Source organism: Electrona antarctica, assembly GCF_951216825.1.
Source record: "Electrona antarctica genome assembly, chromosome: 21".
NCBI classification, from domain to species: Eukaryota; Metazoa; Chordata; class Actinopteri; order Myctophiformes; family Myctophidae; genus Electrona; species Electrona antarctica.
Genome location: NC_136802.1, coordinates 13,843,058 through 13,864,866, shown reverse-complemented (window position 1 = coordinate 13,864,866; position 21,809 = coordinate 13,843,058). Strand labels below are relative to the sequence as shown.

Genomic DNA, 21,809 nt, shown 5'->3' with positions numbered 1-21,809 from the left:
ATTTTCTGGCTCACCCTTGGCATTCCATCATACAGATTTGTGTTGGTAACATGTGTGCTCTTACTGATGTTGAGTGCTGCACGCAGCATTCTGGTGTAGCACCCATCGAGAGACTTCTGCAGGGTATTCTAAATTAATTCTAAGAGTTGTCTGACTGAAATATATTTGTGTCCTCGGTTTTCAAACACCAGCCACCTGGTCCTCCAAATGGATTAAAGGGATGCATGATATCATCGGTTGTATTATATAGAAATTTCACGAAATACCTTTCGTTTATGGGTAGGTTTCCTTCAAAACCTAGCTGCAGAACATTATTTTATGTACTCCCAGGACAGAAAATTCTAGAATTTTCGCTGTCCTGGGCTCTAAGGGTGACGTAGGAAGCCACGCCTATCCCGTATAGATACCTGCGTGGCTACGTCAGCCCTCATTCAACTTTTCTTCTGCTAAGCTGCGAGAACGAACTTTAACATTCCAGTGTGTGCAGGGTAATATATCTCGCAAACTCGGCCGAGAGATTAATTCTTTAGGACCGTGAGATCTCTGGCACACTCTCGAAGCAAACAGAAGGATACTTCTCGAGAAAAAAAGCCGAACTTCGACACAAGTGAGTTCTAGGCAACTTGTTGCTACGCTAGCTTGTCGAAAAAACAGCTCGCGCCTCTTTTTCTCTCTCGCTAAAGCTAGCGTTTGTTAGCTTAAAGCTATCGATAGTTAGCTTAGCGCTACTAGGCAGATACGCCTGTGGTCTACTATTACACGCCACGAGGAAGATAAACCTGTGGCTGTTAAGCACTCGGACTCCTCTCTCTACAAGCAACCATGTCGCTGACGAGGGAGACCCAGCCCGGGGAAAGACGCCATCGAGGACAGCCGGTGCCCGCCGACTGTCAAGAAGGCCCCAAACAAAAGACGTGCTCCACCTGGGGATGCGGGAACACGATGTCGGGCAAAGACGGGCATGACGAGTGCATGTATTGTCTCGGCCTCACCCACACCCGTGAGTCCATGGAGGAAATCGGTCCCGTTTGCCTCCATTGTGAGAAAATGGACGACGACGTCCTAAACAACAGGCTCGGACGTGTCCAAAGGTATTATGACAACTTTGCCGCCCACGGACTCCGAGAGAGGAGCCCCACTCCTCCCCCGCGACGAGCTCGCATACAAGTCCCTCCAAAGGGGCTTTGGCCCCGCGTCACCACCGGAGAGGGACAACGAGCTACCCCGAGACAGAGGCTCGACTACTCGGGCAACAGAGCCCCAACCGGAGCCTCTTCTTCAAGAGCAGCACCTGCCGGCGCTAGCCGAGACAGGTACGCTACTTCAGCCTCTGCAACCAGGGCTCACGAGGCCACTGATTACGAGGCTCATGGCGCGAGGCCAAGGGATACCTTCGCACCGCGCCGCTCTTCCCCAGCTCCACGTGCTCGACAACACGTCGTGCAGGCCACCATTGAGTGCCCGCCCAGACATACAGCTAGACGCAGACAGCCTGCCGTTGCACCCAGCTATATGGTGGACCGCCTGGACCTTTCCCCAGACCGCGCAATGTCTCCCGGTGGGGAGCATTGGACTACCAGGGAGGAAGGGGAGCTTCGTGATGACGAGCTCCCTTCCTTCCAGGAGCAACTCCAGGACTACCACGTCCTGGACGAGGCCTACGCGGACGAGCGAGATGGCCATGATGACCTCTCCCCCGGGGACTACGTCAGCACCACTCGTCGCCCCTTCGACGACCTGGATGCCATGGACATACAGGAGCACCAGCAAGCCAGGGCTCCTGTCCCCCCGCCTCCTGTACCCCCCATGGATGACTCCAATATTTACGAGATATACAGGAAGGCTAGTGCACGTTGTAACCACACATGGCCTAAGTCAACTGTCAAGGTACTACCATGGGAAGGCAGGACTGATGAGTCCGCCCCCCCCCCTGCACCTAGAAGACAGAAGCTCCCTATGGCACAGGGCTTCGAGGAGGCCATGATGCACGCCTGGGACGAACCCCTCCTGAAGGTGGATTTTCCCAAGGCCAGCGCCAAGGGGCCCAACGACATACCAGATAAACAAACCCTCGCCATAGACTTCATGCCAGCTATGGACAAGGCTATAGCGGCCTACCTGGCCAACCCTGCAGCTCCTAGAGTGGATCACCACGTAAAGGAACCGCAGCTCCTGTCCAGCAGCGTGAGGGAAGCCTCAAAACTGAACAAGTGGCAGTATGCACACATGTCCTTCGTGGCGAAGGCCCTCAATGCAGGAGCACTTCTCCAGGGTTCCATGAAGAGCCTCCTCATTGAGATGGGACAGAAGTCCATTAAAGTCCAGCTAGCGGAACTGCCAGAAGACCTGGCCGAGTTATGCCGCCTGAATCACGAGATGGCCACCCTCCAGAGGGACTCCACTCTCCACAACGCCAAGGCAATGGCATGTTCCATCCTCCAGGAGAGATGGCGTTGGGTCGATCAGACCAGCGCCATCTCCCTGGAGACAAAGAAAGAGTTTGTGGCTGGAAATATCCACCCAGACAGTATGTTTAAGGACGCTCTGGCCAAGATGTCAGAGACCATCCAACAGCTCGAGTCCTCCACCAAGACGATGAAGGCGCTCGAACCGCTGGCCAACCAGGCCGCCCCGGTAGGCCGCCCCAAGGCTAAGAAGGCACCCTGGAAGGCCAAGACCGATGACAAACCCAGGTCCCAGGACCGGAGCGGAGATAGACAGCGACAGCCTGCAGGCCGAGGCAGAGCAGACCGCCGCACCTCTCCGCCGCCCTACAAGGCCAGGAGCGCTCCCAGAGGCCGAGGCCAGGGGAAGCGCAAATGACCTGCCCGGGCCGGGTCATCTTCCCCACCACACTCAGAGTTCAAGGCCAGAGGTGGGGATCACAGATCTCACCTCAGAGCCTGCGCTGAAGCGCTTAAGGGGGCCTGTACACAGTGCTGTGAGCACCGTTGTACAGACCCCGAAAATTGTTATGTGCAATTCACATGTGTATGTTTGTCCACGTTGTTCAATAAAGAAAACAAAAAAACAAAAAACACAAAAAACAATAAAACCAACTCTGAAGGGCATAGGCCCAGTGGGAAAGATAACCCACACTGTGACAGCTTTAGCTGTCACAGGCCAAAAACTCCACGCCAATTTTTTCCAAACTCAATACCGAAAAAATTCACTAGAGGGAGACATTTCACACAAAGTAAGTCTTCCCCTAGGCAGGCCATGCACCACGCTGACAAGCGCAGGGAACCCTTTGTCACGTCATCTGTCACAATGGCGGATATCCGGGGCTTCCCCGTGGATAATCCGTACAATTCAGACAGGATACAGGCTACAGTTCGCCTCGAAACCGCCCACTTCCAGGAAAATTATTTTCTCAGAAGCGAGCGGGCAAAAGGCCGCCATTCTGCAAGAGGAAATCAATTCATTAATGCAGAAAGGCGCCATCACAGAGGTGGCCCTCGACCAATCAATGAACGGTTTTTACTCCCGCTATTTCTTGGTAAAGAAAAAGGGGGGCGGACTCCGTCCCATTCTAGACCTGAGGGCATTGAATCGTCACTTAAAAAAGCTGCGATTCAAAATGCTTACTCCACCAGTCCTCCTACGCCTAATTCGCGAAGGGGACTGGTTTACGTCAATAGACCTGCAAGACGCATATTTCCACATTCCGATTTACCCGCCGCACAGAAAATTTCTGCGCTTCGGGTTCAGAGGAAAAGTGTACGAGTACACAGTCCTTCCCTTCGGAATGTCACTGAGTCCCAGAGTCTTCATAAAGTGCACCGCGGCAGCTATCGCTCCGCTCCGACAGCAAGGGATCCGTCTCGCTACATACGTAGACGACTGGATCCTACTTGCAGACTCTCCACGAGAAGCACTGTCGCACACACATCGTGTGCTCAGCCACCTCGACTCGCTTGGGTTTATAATAAACCACGAGAAGAGCATGCTTATGCCAACACAGTCAATAGACTTTATAGGCATAACACTGAACTCAATCTCTTACACGGCCCGCCTGAGCCAAGAGAGAATAGACGCAACACTGCAGTGCGTGGCGTCATTCAAAAGGGGACGCTCGATTCCTTTTCATGCATGCCTCCGGATGGCGGGGTTAATGGCCTCTGCGGTCTATTTAATCCGCCTAGCAAGGCTACATATGAGACCTTTCCAACGATGGGTAGGCTCTCTACATGTACCAATGCACCGTCGGCACCAGAAGGTAACAGTAACATCACAATGCATACTAGCCCTTCAATGGTGGTCAGACAGGAAAACCCTCTCAGAGGGCGTCCCCATGGGAAAGCCTCTGATCAGGAAAGTCATCACTACAGACGCCAGCATGACAGGCTGGGGAGCCACGATGGAAGGACTCACAGCCAGAGGTTTATGGTTGGGGCCACTACGTGCCCTTCACATAAATTACTTAGAGCTCATGGCAGTCTTCCTCGCCCTGAAACACTTCGAGCAGCGCATCCTGGGTTGCCATGTCCTAGTCAGGACAGACAACACCACGGCCATGTGCTACATCAACAGACAAGGTGGACTCAGGTCCCCTCGTCTTCATCAACTGGCTCAGAAACTGATCCTGTGGTGCAACACACGCGTCCTCTCAATAGTAGCGTGTCACGTCCCAGGTCTTCTGAACACAGGGGCAGACCTGCTGTCCAGAGGACCTCTCCGCTACTCAGACTGGTCACTACACCCTCATGCAGTGGCCCAGGTCTGGAGCAGGTTTGGGAAATCCAAGGTGGATCTCTTTGCCACAGAGGAGAACACGAAGTGTCCCCTCTTCTTCGCAATCAGGGGACCATCAACGTTGGGGCTAGACGCTCTGTCACACCAATGGCCCAAAACCCTTCTCTACGCCTTTCCCCCGCTATCCCTCATCAGCCCCACTCTGGACAGAGTGAGGACTCAGGGTCTGAAGGTGCTCCTAATAGCCCCGTCGTGGGGGGTCTGGAGGTCGGAAATAACCCCTCTCCTCTACGACCAGCCGTGGAGAATTCCCCTTCGAGCGGATCTCCTCTCTCAAGCGAGGGGGGAGATCTTCCACCCTCACCCCCAGGACCTAGACCTATGGGTCTGGCCCGTCAAAGGGTGATGTTGACTGCCGTGGGTCTACCTCCGAACGTAATCGAAACGATTCAGAAAGGCAGAGCCCAGTCAACAAGGGACCGTTACGACACAGCCTGGCGCGTCTTCGAGCATTGGTGCTCACGAAGACCAGACCAAACAGTCCCCTACCAGGCCTCAGTGATCGACGTCCTGTCATTCCTGCAGGAGCTCTTAGACAGCGGTCTAGGCCTCTCCTCAGTCAAGGTCCATTTGGCGGCAATCTCTGCCTGCCACCCAGGCTTTGATAACCAGACGGTGTGGAAGCACCCGCTGGTAAAACAATTCATGAAGGGTGTACGCAGGGAACATAGGACATGCAGATCCCTCGTTCCCTCGTGGGATTTGTCCCTGGTTCTAAAGGCTCTGGCTACAGCACCCTTTGAACCACTACAAACCGTGAGCCTCAAGCTCCTAACCCTGAAGGTGGCTCTCCTGATCGCACTCACGACAGCAAAAAGGGTCAGCGACCTACATGCGCTCTCGATCTCTCCAGACTGCATGAGGTTCGATGAGGGGTCGACCAAGGTCACCCTAAAGGCAAACCCCGCCTTCATTCCCAAAAATGCTCTCTCAGTGTGTGTGCCAGTGAACCTACAGGCTTTCCATCCCCCGCCGTTCTCCTCTGACGAAGACAGCAGGCTTAATTGCCTCTGCCCAGTCAGAGCTTTACGCATATACGCGGATAGACTGGCTCCCTTCAGACAAGGAAGCCAACTCTTTGTGTCCTGGGGTGCCAGGACCAAAGGAAAGCCCGTCACGAAGGTCACTATCTCTAACTGGATAGTGGAAGCCATCCGTCTGGCCTACACTAGCCAAGGCGTGGATTCCCCTCAAGCCCTGAGGGCCCACTCCACAAGAGGTGTGGCAGCTTCCTGGGCACTCTACAAGGGTGTCTCCATTCAGGAAGTCTGCACAGCAGCAAGCTGGTCTACACCCTCGACTTTCGCCACATACTATAACCTAGATGTGGCAGCGCCTTCGCTAGCGCACGCGGTCTTGGGGGCCGCTGCTCAGTAAAGCATCAGGGCAGCATAGCGCTGCCTCCTGCTCTCCACAAGGACTAGGTTCTGGACCCAAAAGGGTCCGAGCCCCTCCCAAAAGGTTTACCTGGGACCCACTGGAAGTTCAGGTCACGGGAGTTCATAAAGTCCCATAAACGAAAGGTATTTCGTGAAATTTCTATATAATACAACGTTAAAGGTTACTTTAGTAACCACGGTTGTATATATAAATTGAACGAAATACCTTTCGTGGAACGCCCTTCTGTTCTCTAAAGCAGAAGAAAAGTTCCGAATGAGGGCTGACGTAGCCACGCAGGTATCTATACGGGATAGGCGTGGCTTCCTACGTCACCCTTAGAGCCCAGGACAGCGAAAATTCTAGAATTTTCTGTCCTGGGAGTACATAAAATAATGTTCTGCAGCTAGGTTTTGAAGGAAACCTACCCATAAACGAAAGGTATTTCGTTCAATTTATATATACAACCGTGGTTACTAAAGTAACCTTTAACGTTGATAATTGCTTAAAAATTATCTCGAAATCTTGCACCAATAATGAAACATTGATTACGTGTTGAATGTGTTGGTAATATTGCAAGGCATTGACTCTGCTTAATCCTTTTTGAACTAATTAATGCTCATCTCCTTTAGCAGTGAAAGCAAAGCAGACACTGATATAGAGGTGGACAAGAACACACACACACACACACACACACACACACACACACACACACACACACACACACACACACACACACACACACACACACACACACACACACACACACACACACACACACACACACACACAATTCAAGTCTAGTGTATGATTCTGGTTGGTATTGTCTACCCCCCCCACCAGGCTTTGCTGGCAGGAGAACACCAGATGGACATCTCCAGGTTCCAGCACACGCTCTGGAACGTTCTCAGGACCGGAGACAGTGTCAAGGTGAGCCACATAATCCTTCATTTCCTCCTCTCTTTTCCACAAGGCCTACCCAGGCCACTTCTCTTCAGTGGTGGAAAAAAGTACTCAAATGTTTTACTTAAGAAAAAAGTATTAATACTGCAATATAGAAATACAAGTAAAAAGTATTGGCATCAAAATGTACTTTAACCAAAAGTACCAAAAGTAAAAGTACTCATTATGGAGAATGTATAACTTCAAGTTTTCAAATGTATAAAAATATATATACAAGCTCACAATGCGTCGCATCACAACGCATTGTGAGTTTGTAGACGGGCTCCTGTACTTACTTACTTTGCACCACTGGTTCTCTTGCCAACTACAGTACTTTCCGCTTACACAAGTACACCTCACCAACTTTCCAGCTTTCCTTTTATTCTTACAGCATTTATATATCCTTTGAATTAATATTATATTCTTAACCCATTAAAACCAGGAAAGAATCTGTGTCATTTTAGATTTTATACATTGAGAAGTAGAGCAAAAGAATCCCGCACACTGTCTTCACTTGAGTTTAGATTTTATTGAGCAACGTTTCGGTCATGCCTGATGAAGGTCTGACGAACGAAACGTTGCTCAATAAAATCTAAACTCAAGTGAAGACAGTGTGCAGGATTCTTTTTCTCTACTTCTCAGTTCCAGTTATCCGACGCACCTGTCCATTGTAGGTGTGCAGAAGGACTTTTTCTTATAGATTTTATACATAGCAGATAAAATAGCAGATATAGTACATGCTTTCCCATGTGTCTGTGATGCTACCATAATCCACATCCCTCACCTGTGAAAGAGAAGCAAAGAGGTCCATCTGGTCATTGGTGCATCTTAAATAAGCAGATATGACAGATATTGCAGTTATCTCACGGGCCTGTCCACCTATTCATCACCTCACTCCACCTCCCGCTACAAGAGCCAGCATTACTGCATCCCTGAACTGCATGGCAGCATATTGGGTTTTCTCTCGGGTGGAGCGTGATAAATCTCGTTGTCATACGATGGGGGCACAAAAAAGGACCATACGTGGCATAGCTCACTCACTGGTCTCCTGAAGCGAAGACGCCATGTGTACCAGATACTATCCTTTCATTTCCTCTCATCCAGATAAAAAGATGAGAGTGTACGCATGAGAGAGAGAGAGAGGGTACCAAATGTGCCTTTCTGTGGGCTGTGGTGATTGAGTCCCCTCACTAAGCCACTGGAAGAATCGGCAACAAATAACCAGCTACTGTACCTCAGATCTTCTTCTTGTCGTGTCCACAAGACAGTCAGTTACAACACTTGGCTAGATGTGGTTCAGTCACAGCTGAACACATTGCTGTCTCTTCTCATTAAACTCTGCCAAGTCTGATGCTGTGCAGGGATGTTCCAGCAGGGGGCATGTGAGGAGGTGCTGCATGGTCTGCGGCTCAGTGCCACAGTCACACACAATGTCCTCGTCATTTGAAAATCCCCATTTTGCGAGAGTGGCTTTTGCTCGCCCAACACCAGATCTTAATCTATTTAAGCATTTCCACACTGCGTAGGTTGAGTCTGCTCCAGGGAGTAGTGCCTCGCTAGCCTTTAACTCCATCTTTAACTCCACTCCATCTATGCCGAGATCGTCTGCATAGATGTAGCGCCGAGTGTCTACACTTTTTGGTTGGTCATTGGTGTAGATCTTAAAGAGAAGTGGTGCAAGCACACTTCCCTGTGGAAGGCCATTCTTGAGTCTTTGCCACCTGCTTTTCTTTCCTCCTAGTTCAACAAAAAAGTGCCTGTTTTCAAGCATGCTTTCAATCAGCTCTGTCAGACAGATGTCTCTTGTGGTCTTCAGGATCTTGCTGAGGAGGCGTCTGTGGTTGACTGTATCATAGGCAGCTGAGAGGTCGACAAACACCACACCAGTTACCATCCCTTCCTCATAACCGTCTTCGATGTACTGGGTAAGGGTTGAGTACTTGGCTAGTTGTCGACTTGCCAGGGATGAGGTGTTTGTCAATAAAGGAGCTAATTCTGTTGAGGATTAGACGTTCAAAGAGCTTGTAGGTGTGGCTCAAAAGTGAGATTGGTCTGAAGTTCTTGGGAGCGGATGGATCTTTCCCCGGTTTCAGCAGTGCTATAATGTGGGCTTTTTTCCAGATGTTAGGGAGCTGGGGCTCCATTTTTGTCTCATCTTTCTAAAGCCACTATTTGGGGATTTAGGAGTGGGGAAAGGGTGTTCCCCCACTAAAGTTGGTATTTTGGTTACCTGTCTAAATCCCTTAAACACCTCCGTTACCCGTTATATTATGCATAGGTGTGGTTTGGGCGTTACAATCATTAAATCATATTTAACCAATCACCAGTCCACGTGCCATTGCCTTTAATAGATCCCTTATCCTTATCCCCCCCCCCCCCCCTCGTTTCGTTCTTTTTTTTTCTCCACCCCGCACAGAGCCAAGAACACTCGTCTTTTCATTGAGTCACAACTCGCTCAAATCTTGCTCATTTTTAAAAAGTGTAAACTACGAAATTCGGGCTTTCATTTGGTATATAGATCGAGCGTGTAGGCCGTCTCTACGAAACGGTATCAAGCGGAAAGGAAAGGTCGGTCAATTGGATTAAACACCATTTGCTGCGCTATGGGACGATGAAACTGAACGAACAAATGCATGCATGGAATCGCGCATAGTCTTTGACTATACAATTATAAACACAATGGACACAAGGAAGGCACTCACTTCTGCTGATTATAGGAAAATTACAAAGAGAATAAGGAGAGATGACGCATGCCTTACTCCAAGGACATCTCCATGCAGGCGCGCAGCCCGCGCTCTACCAAACTTTTACGGGTATAAGTTACGGGTGGTTTTAAACTCCACTGTCGCTTTCCCAAATGTGTGTGACCAAAATAGCAATTTAGGGGAAAGCGTGCCAACACGCCCATGACCACACCTCTAGGCGCAAATACCGGTGTCGGCAATAGCGGGTGACGCAGGACCATTAAGGGACAGAGAAAGCTCCTATATTCGTAATTTTCGGGCAGCGGCTGAATTGCGGGCCGCGCTGCGGGTAAAGGCTGCGACAAAATTGGAGCCCCTTGTGTGTTGATAAGCACTCATTGTAGAGCTGTAGAAGCCACATCTTTGCCTTGAGACCGAAGTGCTTGATCTGTTCTGTTGCGATGTTATCCAGTCCAATTGCCTTTCCTGGTTTGAGGATAGAGATTCCCCCTTCCAGCTCTTCCGTGGTGAGCTGTCTTGTAAAAGCAGGGTCCTCGGTGTATTGCTTGCGGTTCAGCTTGGTCTTTTTCCCTCTCTTTCTACTCTTTCCATTTTCGAGCAATTGGTTGGCAACTTGGTTGGCAGTGACTTTTGGGTGCTGCCTGAGGAGCTGCTTTAGGATCACCCCGTAGCTTGTGAATAAGTGTCTAGATAAGAGACTGTAAAAAAAAAAATCAATAAATCAATAAATCAATAAAATAAAAATAAATAAAATAAAATAAAATAAAATAAAATAAAATAAAATAAAATAAAATAAAATAAAATAAAATAAAATAAAATATCATGCTCTATCATGGAATGTGTATGACTGAGCTCTTGTACCCACCTTTTCATGAAAACTCCATTCAAATACAGCGTTTTTGTCTTGCTTTCTTCACTTGGCTGCCCATGAACAATTGAGTTTAACCATGCATGACATTGTATGGTAAAGTAGAGAGGCATCTGCAGACATTCCTGTGGAAAAAGTAAACAATGACGATAAAGAATTCACCCAGGCTTCTTAAAGGCAGGGTCCCTTCAACGTCTTCGTATGCCACTGAAAAATGCAACCCTTAGGTTTATCCTTGACTAGCTTTGGTGGCCTCTTTGACATGCAAATGTTTCCACACCTCTGTGTCTGCAAACTGAGTTGCTTTGTGTGTGTGTGAATACCTGATGCGTCATCGCTGTCGCATCCTGATAATACAGTATTTATACTGTTTTTTAATCTAATATTTATAACACTGACTGTGGCCTCACTTCCTCTATGTTCTGCTTACCACCACCCTCCTCCTCTTTTTTTCTTAGATGCATGAATCAAAACATCCTGAATGGGGAATGGAATGTATTATATTAATACTGTAGGCAAGAGATCTGACCTTTTCACACACATACAAAGAGACTGTGTGGACCCCCAGCTCTAATTGTGCTGTTTGAAGCCCGGTGCGGTAGCCGTGGCAGCTAATGACACGTTTTCACTCCGCACCGTGTTACAGCCCCTTGCGTAACTGTCAGCGCAGCGACAAGGGCTGCAGCCGATGCAACAATGGCCATGACAGCAGGCCCCTGTTTTCAAACCAAATACTGGCCATGACTCAACATGTCTCTCCATCCATCCCAATTAGAAGCTAATTATCATCCATCCAGCATCCGTCTCTCTCCAAAGTGTTGGTGATGGGAGAGTACAGATCTACTGGCATTTCACAGGACTCGAACACATGACATGACATCGAGGCTAGCTAGAAGCTATTGCATCCCACACACTCGGACACAACCACTGACCACCTTGACCCCAGCCCCAACTGATATTTTACAATTCTTTGAATTATACTGTATGCAGTATAAACACACATTAAAAACACTCCCAACGCCCAGGACGAAGTTCTTTGTCCTTTCTATTAGTAACGCCCGACGCCCAGGACGAAGTATTGTCCAAAAGACGAAGTTTATTGATATGAGAACGGATCGCATGGCTCCATAGCCCAGGAGCGCCTGTTGGGCAATCCTCGGTGTTGCGCAAGAGTGAGACGTCAATGAAAAACTCCCTCCCCTGTTTAGCTGATGAAAACGGAAATCTTAAAACGTTCATAACTCGCAATCTAAATCATCCCGTCTAATTATGAAAAAAGATCCTGTGTTAGACGGCGCTCCGCGGTCCAGTTGCTAGTCGCGATAGATTTATTCTTACCTCCCGTTGTTGTCGATCGACTCTAGAGTGGTGTGGCTATTGTTAGCTGCTACACACACATTCACAACAACATCCGGTCCGTCCGGAAAAGGGGTCCGTGTTTATAAATGGGCGCTATAATGTAATGGATTAAATAACCCCGGGCAATTCAAGTGTTAAACTGATCTCAGCTGATCTCAAGTCTTTATCTGAATGTCTCACTGCCTCAATATACAAATTACTTTGAATGTATTATCCATTAATACTAATGGATATCAGCAGTTAGTATAATAGCAAGAAAATTAATTACAACGGTCCATTGTCATATTTAATATTGAATTGTCAATGAAATGCTTTGCTGTCATTGCAGTGTCAACGTCAGCCTCAAGTATTATGACAACCAAAAAAGCATGTGTCTGCAGACGGTTCATACTGTGCTCTATTTCGTCTGGGACTTGCAGGCTTCTACAAGGAAAATATGTGCCCGCATCTCTAGCTAACTGCCTCCATATTTGGAAAAGAAGAGCTTATGTGAGGGTAATTGGCTCTGCCTTTAACCCTGTGTCATTCTCTAATTGTCATCTTTATTGCCACTAAACATAGAGATAGTGCTCATAAATGGGCCCAAATACGTGAAGAGATACCTTGGAGGATGCTCATGTTGACAGCTTGACCAAATGAGTATCTCCTTCTCCTGATAAAGCAGTCTTGAAGAGGTATTGTGACAGTGTGGATGATGTTAATAGACGGACGACGTGGACAACGAGAAAGGACAATGAACTAGAAAAGTGTGCCGGTCTCCGCCAGGTCGGGGGGGCCTATAAACGGACTCCGCCAGATGGAACAGATGCTTGCTTCACAATCACATTTTGTTTCACAACGTACTTCCATCTGGGATCTCTGTAGCCCAGGGGTGCCCAAAAGGTAGATCGCGATCTACCAGTAGATCACAAAGGCTGTGCAGGTACAGTAGATCACATGCCATGCCCCTAAAGAGTATTTCATTTAAATATATTGAAGAAAAAAAACTATAAAAAATAAACATTTCTCCCCCTCTATTTCCCATTCCAAGTGCATTTGTCTTATACTGTACAGAATGTAACACGAACTCTACTATTCCGAAGCCCCCTCAGGTACATATTTAAACTATTTTCAGCAATGGTACACTTATTTTTTCAGTGGGTAGATCTTGTTGAGCTGGTCATTTTGAAAGTAGATCTCACGTCATAAATGTGTGGGCACCCCTGCATCGCTGAAGAAAGCCGTCCCTTTTTTCAAGCTACTTGGCAGGTGATTGGATGGGACCGTCTGTCAGTCATATTGACGTGTACATGACGCATGGTAGCTGCGCTAGCAGGAAAGTATAAACAACCCCCACGAATGACAAAAGTGTTAACGAACGCCTGATAGCATTAGGTTCCAACACTTTTTGAGTGGTGCAAACCACTCCAACAACTGGCTTTGTTAGTACCCGTGTGTGTGTGTTTGTGTACCTGTCCCTCAAAAGAATGAGCATGGTTACTATGGTCACTGACATTACGTCAGACCACAGCTGATCAGGCTATATAAGACCTTGCACCACTCAGTTCACACGGGTGTGATTTTTTAGAAACCCCTCACTATCGTGTCGGATGTGTAGGTCATGTCTTCGCTTGCTGTCAAGAATAGAAGATGATTTTCCAATTTTAAGGCGTGTGTGTGTGTGTGTGTGTGTGTGTGTGTGTGTGTGTGTGTGTGTGTGTGTGTGTGTGTGTGTGTGTGTGTGTGTGTGTGTGTGTGTGTGTGTGTGTGTGTGTGTGTGTGTCACAAACTTTGTATGGACGGTGCCATTAGGCCACAGAAGTATACCTCCACTACTATTTTTCACATTTTATTCTTTTTAAATTATTAACTTTAATTTCATAATGGAAGTCATGTGATTGCTGACATTTTGTAGCCTTCAGTCCACTCAGAGAGTGGGCGGGGTCTTTGGGCTGGATCCAGGCTAGACATTTTGCCCATTACGTCATACATCATAGATATACTTGGATGTGGTCAATTGGTCAGAAGTACTGCCACTATTGTATTTGTTTACTGGCATCCTTCTCTCTTTATGCCGTGGCTCTGCAAGAGGTCATCCACTGACGTCATGGATGACCCTCATCCCAGGATGGTCATTTTGGAGCTAAGAGAAAGATTCACATTGGAGATTTGGAGCCATGGCCATAACTTCCTAGTTTTAAGTGGTCTGGTAGTCTTTCCAATAAGCCTATCTCACAGAATTTCCCCGCCCCCCTTAATACGCCCCCTTTCGGGGTTAGTGGTGATAGCGTGACGTCACTCCATAGACGCTACATGTTAACAGAGGTAATTTAAGAAGTCTACAACTTTTGTTTTCTCAAGGTAAGGTTTGTTCTATCTGTTCGAGCTGATTTACCATCTTGTTTGCTTCATAATAATATTGGTCACATTTTTACATTAGAAAATTTACTTAGATTCTCCAGAGAAAAAAACGTGTAAATGCTAATGTTAAAAACACCACTATTTACCGGAAGTGGGCGTGGAAAGCGGGCTGTGAGATAGGCCTATGTAGGCCAAGTCACGCGGGCATTTGAGCATTATATATATCTGTTACATATTATGGAAGGTTTTTCCTGTATGTCACTAAAAATAGTGGCTTGCCGTGTGTAAAACGGCATCGTGTGCAGTGACCACATCTGTATAGTTCCCCTGAGGGACATGCTGTAAAAATGGGACTGGGTCAGTGGTGGAAGGTCGCTTCTCACCAGAAGGTGTCTCAGCTTGGATGGTCTCTTGCAGACAATACAGGGTGATGCAGCTATAACCACTTAAACCCTTTTTACGTAGTTGACCCGGGTCCCCCAGGGCTCTATACTAGGTGTGCTAGTGTTTCCCTATTTACTACACAAATGTGACCGGGTCTGGCAAATAGGCCCTCATCTCGACCAGAGTCATTTTTCAGTTTTTTACAGATTATTAAAGTACAGAATGTAAGCTTTCATATGATGTATCATTCAATAAAATTGGAAAATATTTGAAGGAGATATGACCATTTTAAAATGATTGTGCCGTTTTACCCAAAGCTGAGAAAATCCCCTTTGAATGTTCACAACATTTCAACACCTACTTTGATTTATAAATGTATACATTTAATCTGTTGGAATGAAAACTTTCTTCAACATTCAAGCTGTGTTAATATGAAGAAAAAAAACGAAAATCACAAAAAAAAGAATCAAGTTTATTTTAGATTTTCTGCCTTTTCATTATAGGCGAGATGAGGACCATTTTGCTAGACCTGGTCACAAATGCAGATCTATGATCTCACAAAAGCGTTTGCAACTCAGAACAGGTACGCTAGGATTGATGTGGTTAAATCCAAGAGTGCTGGCTTGGGTCAGAATCTACAGTGTGCCAGTTCTTTCCAATGATGGATTCAAATTCCCTGCTAAGGGGTGAACACTGGATCGTACAATTAACTCTAGACTCAGCTACTCTGGCTCTGGTACGGTTCAGACAATCAATCTATGACACGTTTTCAAAGCAGCTATGTGCATGTGCAAATGATTCCCTTTACAGTTTATACTGTATTTATTCAACTTTGAACATTTGTTCACTTAAACCCTACTGTATATACTCACCGGAGTCCGCTAGGGCTCTATACTATACTGTAGGTCTGCTCCCCCCCCCCCCCCCCCCCCTTCTCCAAATCTCAGCATAACAGGTATTTTCTCTGAATGTTTGCTACAAATTCAGGACGCTATATAATTCAACTGAATTACTGTAGGTATGAATCACCCTCATGCATGACCCCCACCCCACCCCTCCCCCCACCCCACCCACACACACAAACACCAACATTTCACAAATCATGTTTTTAGGGGGGCTCATGCATTATTAAGAGGAGCCAGCTTCCGCTGTAGCTCGCACCCGCTGAGGCAGATGAAGGGTGTGTACGGGGTATTTTTTTTTGTTCTTTTTTGGGGGGGAAGCGGAGGTCCCCTCTGCCCTTCTTGTTTTTTTAAGCAAAGAGAACTTTTGTGAATATTTCATGGGGTACATTGCCTCAGTTTCACTCTGCTGAGCAGGCCAGAGTGGCACGCGATGACTGCTGACAGCTCGATACGCCAGTGTCCACTAGGAGACTGCCTTCCTTTATGGTCTGTCGTTCTGACACTCCTAGCCTCTTTTTCCCCCCCATTCTCTTTCCTGGGGGACTGCTGTCACAGACAGCAGTTCTTTCAACTTAACGTCTGGCTGACTGATCATTTAGCCATCTCTCTTTGGGGTCTTTCACTCCATCCTCGTCTGGTACTCAACAACAGTTGCCTGTCCATCTAGTTCACATGCCATGCAGCCAACACATTTTTTTTTTTTACAGATTGCGACATGCACAGGGTTAAGGAGGGCGTACTTTGGCTTGTTGAAAAAACAAGCTGCAGTTTGATTGTGATTTTGAGAAGATATTTATGCAAATGCGTCTTTATAAAGGGCTCTTTTTTGCATTGTACAGTACAGGGACAATCACTTTTCACTCTGGTTCATGTTCCAATCAACTCCCCAGCTTATGTTTTTGTATTACACTGACAATAGCAGATCTACTAGCTCACAGCACGTTGCAGCTCACAACACCTAGTATGCAACTAAATAATATAACTCAGACTTTTAATACAGTACAACCAACTCAGCTCTTATTGGAAGGCACCCTTAATTTCCTCCCAAATTGCGTGTGCACGTTCAAGGATTCAGCAATGCTGGTGCACCCCCCCCCCCACCTCTCCTTCCCATTCACTTCAATTCAAACGGCATGCTTTGCTTGACATACTGTACACTACAGCAGGGGTTCTCAACGTTTTTGGCCGGGGACCCCCGGAAATGCTTTGGCAATGTCTCGGGACCCCCGCCCCGCCCCCTCCCGACCCCCAATATAAATTGACTGTTACAATAACCTTAAACCATTTTGGGCGGGAACCCCTTTTGGTGTTTTAAGCATTGTTATAATTTAGCTATTGAAAAATAGCAGATCTACAAGCTTGTAGGTCTGCTATTTTTGAAAAATCGTGAAAATAAAATGAAAAAAAATCTTTTTTTTCCCCCTTTTTTTTTGGAAAATAATTTGGGGACCCCCTAAAATAATTTGGCGACCCCGAGGGGTCGCGACCCACAGGTTGAGAACCCCTGCACTACAGTACTGCCCACCTTTAGCGTTGTCCTGCAACGAACGGATGTAACGTCACTGATTTGATGTGGAAGGGAGGGCCTGCGTCGTCCGCATGCTTATCTTTCTTCCTGTTTGTTCCAGCTCTCTCTCCGTGCGGTAGTACCAGTCAGCGTCACATGTAGCGGGGGGAAGCCAAGTTGGCATGAGCGCACCTGAGATGGATGAGAGAGAGAGAGAGATACGCTTGCAGCGTTTGCCCCTTCAATACATAAAGACATATTTTTATATATCCGGTGAGCACCTGGTTATTCCACACACAAACACACACGTTATTGATTTTCCATTAAAGTGATCACATTAAGATCTTAGATATAAATATCTCACACATTTCCACCACTGTAGTTTCCAAAGCCAAGTTCTCTCTCTCTCCAAAAGAACACCCTGTTCTTCCCTCTCTGAAATAGCACTATTATCAATTCAATTATACGCACAATTGCATATAATTGTGTATAATTGTGGTATTCAATTATATCACAATGATTCATCTCCATGTCCCTATATTCACCTGATGGATTACCATTTATAGTCGTGACCTTTTCTCAACCAATATGACTCATAGATTAAAAATGTGGCAAATTGCATGCAGCGCTTTAACACTCTTGTAATGAAATAAAACATCACAGTTTCTCCTCGCGGGAAAACGAGGCGATGATTCCTTCTGTCTAGGTGAGGTTATTTCCTTTTTATTTCCTCTTTTTTTTATTCTTTAGGAGTGTGATTGAAAATATTGCTAGATAAAGATGTTCTGAATCGCAACGCTGACTCATTCGACCTCCTTCGCTGTGAGGCCCGAGAGACGGAATGATAAAATGGCAGCAGCCTTGTATGGGTATCGGAGGGGGGAAAAAAAACAACACTCAGGGCGACTTTGTCCTCTGTTTGAACAGTGTCGCTGAGGGAGGGTGGAGGAGGAGGAGGAGGAGGAGGAGGAAATAAGGGGGAGAGAGAGAGAGAAGTTTCTCACAGCTGCCTAGCCTGAGGCCCAAGATCTGTGGCGCTTCCCCTGTCACGGCATCACCAGTCATTCTCTCTTGCCTGTCATTATTCTACCTCTCACGAAGCATGCATTGTACACCATATCACACATACATGCACACATGCACGTGCGCGCATGCACACACGCACGCACACACACACACACACACACACGCACACCCACACCAAACCCACCCACCACTTCCTTGATCCACTTCCTACTGCTGCTGCTGCTGCTGGCATCATCTCCTCAAACATGGCACAATCTAAGTGGGTTGGCCAGTGGCACAGAAAAACACATGCACTTTTGTGCAGTAGTTTGTTGACATTCCTATCCTCACGGTAAAGTATCAGCAATGCAAGGCTAGGTATTATAGCATAGCCTCATGAATGCTTACATCCCTATTCTGGGACGAACATTTGGCGAAAATAGCACAACTTCATAGTTTCGGGATTTGTAGTTTCATCCAGTTATTATTCTGGCCCGGAGCACAGTCTGAAGAAAAAGAAAAGAAAGGGTCACAAGTAGGGCTGTGAATCTTTGGGTGTTTAACGATTCGATTCCGATTCCTGGGGTCACGATTTTTCCGATTCAACTCAATTCTCAATCCAAAAACGATTCAATACATAGGATTTCATCACAATCTACTCCAGTCTTGAACTGAAGTGACTACAGTAACTTGAAAATGACTGAAGATACGATGTTTACTGTGATCAGGGTAAGCTTACATTTCATATCACAAACACCATGTAGTGAAAACTCCTGTAACTGTAACCAGAAAAATAAATCTAAAAATAATAATAATAATAATAATAAAAAATAAAATAAAACGATTTTTGGAAATTATGAATCGATTTTGAATCGTTCATAACGGGAATCGCGATTCTAATTCGAATCGCTTTTTTTTGACACCCCTAGTCACAAGACTAGACTAGGACAACAGGAACACAGTCCCAACAGGATGGATTAAGCCCCATTCAGATATAAAGCTGGAAAAGTAAAGCATGCTAAAATAATTTTGAAGCAGCTTTTTCTCAGAAAGTGGGCGTGTCCAAGGCACCTGTCACTCAACTCGCAGCTGAAGTGCTCTTGAGACGAGACAGAATATAGTCAGTCTGAACAGGCGCACATTTTAAAGTCTAACATCTGAAATAGCGGCTGCAGATGAGAAATAAGTCTATATTTAGTTATTACATAACCTATTTATGGATAAAACATATTATAATGTTTGTAAACATGCTGCTAAATAACCAAACGAGCTGTCTGTAGCCCGATGGTCTTCCCCCCTCGTCTACACATTGCTCATCATGCTGTTCTCATCTCGGGGGAGAGGAGAGACTGAGAGCCTCTGCTCCTCTCCGCTCTCCTCTCCACCACGGCACCACCGCAGTGACCTGATCTCACTGCCAGAAATGACCAAACGCCAGTGGCGTATCTACAATAAGGCGAGGACAGGCGTCCGCCTGTCCAAATCCATTTTCTGCCTGGCCAAAATCCATACACTGAGGACAAAAACAAGACCTGAGAACTATTAGTGGACAGCGGACTGGCCGTTGCGGTAGAGCTCGACCCTCAATCACCCATTCAAATGCAAATGCATGCCTTTCAGCCTTTGTATCCTACTGTCTGGCAGGTATATCTCTTTGAAAAACTTTAGTGCTACTGATTGTGCGCGGGGGGGAACGACAATTAACACATCTTGCCTGCCCAAAATTTAATTCTTGCCTGCCCAAAATGTAATTCCTGGAAACGCCACTGCCAAATGCAAACTTAATGTATGCTGATGTGAAACTTGGATAACATACTTTCATTACTTAATTCATAAATAATCAAAATCACCGCGGCAGTACGGGTGGCGGCCCGGCTCTTTTTCTCCCCTGCTTATAGTCACCATGACTTCCTTCTTCACCAAAACCTTTCCACAAGCCAGGGGGTTGTGTTCACTGATCAGTGGTCACAAGTGACGGAACACAACCGGTTTTCACCGCTTCGATGACTTGTTGCTCATATAAACTTTTATTTCTTTCCATAAATATGCTATGCCCTTGCCAAATCATCATTAATAATACATATACACCGTTATTTAAATAATAATATGATATGATAATAATGAGCATGCTCCAAGGTTGAGTCAGAGGGAGAAATAAAGCAAGCAAGCTATTGTCGAAAGTGAGCTTTTGAAGCTTCAAAGCTGGTATGCATAGAGATAACATGGAAGCTAGAAGTAAGAAGCTGCTTCTATAGCTTCCTCGGTGTGTATGGGGCATTAAATACTAAACACACACAACCCACAAAATAACACAAAACTAAAACTACAGTGAAAAGGCGAGTCACAGGTGATCTACAAGCTCACAATAGGCCTATCTCACAGCCCGCTTTCCACGCCCACTTCCGGTAAATAGTGGTGTCTTTAACATGAGCATTTACACGTTTTTTTCTCTGGAGAATCTAAGTACATTTTCTAATGTGACAGACCAATATTATTATGAAGCAAACAAGATGGTAAATCAGGTCGAACAGATAGAACAAACCATACCTTGAGAAAACAAAAGTTGTAGACTTCTTAAATTACCTCTGTTAACATGTAGCGTCTATGGAGTGACGTCACGCTATCACCACTAACCCCGAAAGGGGGCGTATTTAGGGGGGCGGGGAAATTCTGTGAGATAGGCTTATCACAATGCGTTGTGACCTCGTACGTAGTTCAGCTAATTTTTTGTTTAGAGAGAAAGCGGAGCGGACCAAGCTTAGACCCCTGGGGGACTCCGGTCGAAGTATATGGTGTGTAGCTGGGGCACTACCTGAAGATGTGTGGTCAAATATTACTATTAGTCATGCTTGACATAGCTAAAAAGATGTTATATTACTGACAATTAAACATTTCTAATTTATATTTGCATTGAACATAACTTTCTTATCCTGCACACTGTAGCCTACACTTTCCTTTGTACTATTGTACATGGGGTGGCTGTGGCTCAGGAGGTAGAGGTCCAATGATCCATAGGTTGGCGGTTCGAATCCCGGCTCCGCCTGTCCTCATGTCAAAGTGTCCTTGGGCAAGACACTGAAGGCCACATTGGCCCCAATGAGTCACCTCTCAATGTGTGAATGAATAAAACAGTGTTTGGGCAATTAAAAAGGTGCTATAAAAATGCAATCCATTGTAAGTACTTTATACCTTTGACCGCATGCTTGCTTACAGTCTAAAAACACTCGTCTCACAACTTGTCACAAGGGTTCCATTGCTTGACTGAAACTTAAATTGCAGCCGTAGTTTACATTGTGGGTTCCGACACAGTAGGACAGCTTCTCTTCAAATCACATCTTCCAACATGAAGTTATGTCAGTACTTCCGTCTCTGTCCAGAGGGATTTGCGGCTTCGAGTTCAGCGCAATTCCTCAGAGTGGCATGGGCTGTGCGGCGGTTACAGATCCATCACAACCTTTTACCCCGGCTCCACATCACTGACCTGCCACAAAAGTGCCCCCGGAGCAACCGACTACTGAATTAGATGTCCCATTTTCAACGGAAACAGCTAGCTAGCGCGCCGACAGTGGATGCAGTGTGGCTGTAGCAGACGTCCATGCAGCGCACAGACGTAGCCCCTCTCTACGCCACCGAGTGTTAAAACAAAATTACCCTTACAGTCC

General features: G+C 46.4%; 1 protein-coding gene across 3 annotated transcripts in view; it reads left to right on the top strand.

Moving 5' to 3' along the window:
• The window catches only part of LOC306914465 (glucosidase 2 subunit beta-like), a 227,131-nt gene that overhangs the window by 66,542 nt on the left and 138,780 nt on the right, over positions 1–21,809 (top strand). For all 3 annotated transcript variants that reach the window (XM_079491499.1, XM_079491498.1, XM_079491500.1), the window contains exon 9: positions 6,976–7,062. In XM_079491499.1, the coding sequence (XP_079347625.1) occupies positions 6,976–7,062 (87 nt within the window). The remainder of the gene's footprint in view (positions 1–6,975; positions 7,063–21,809) is intronic.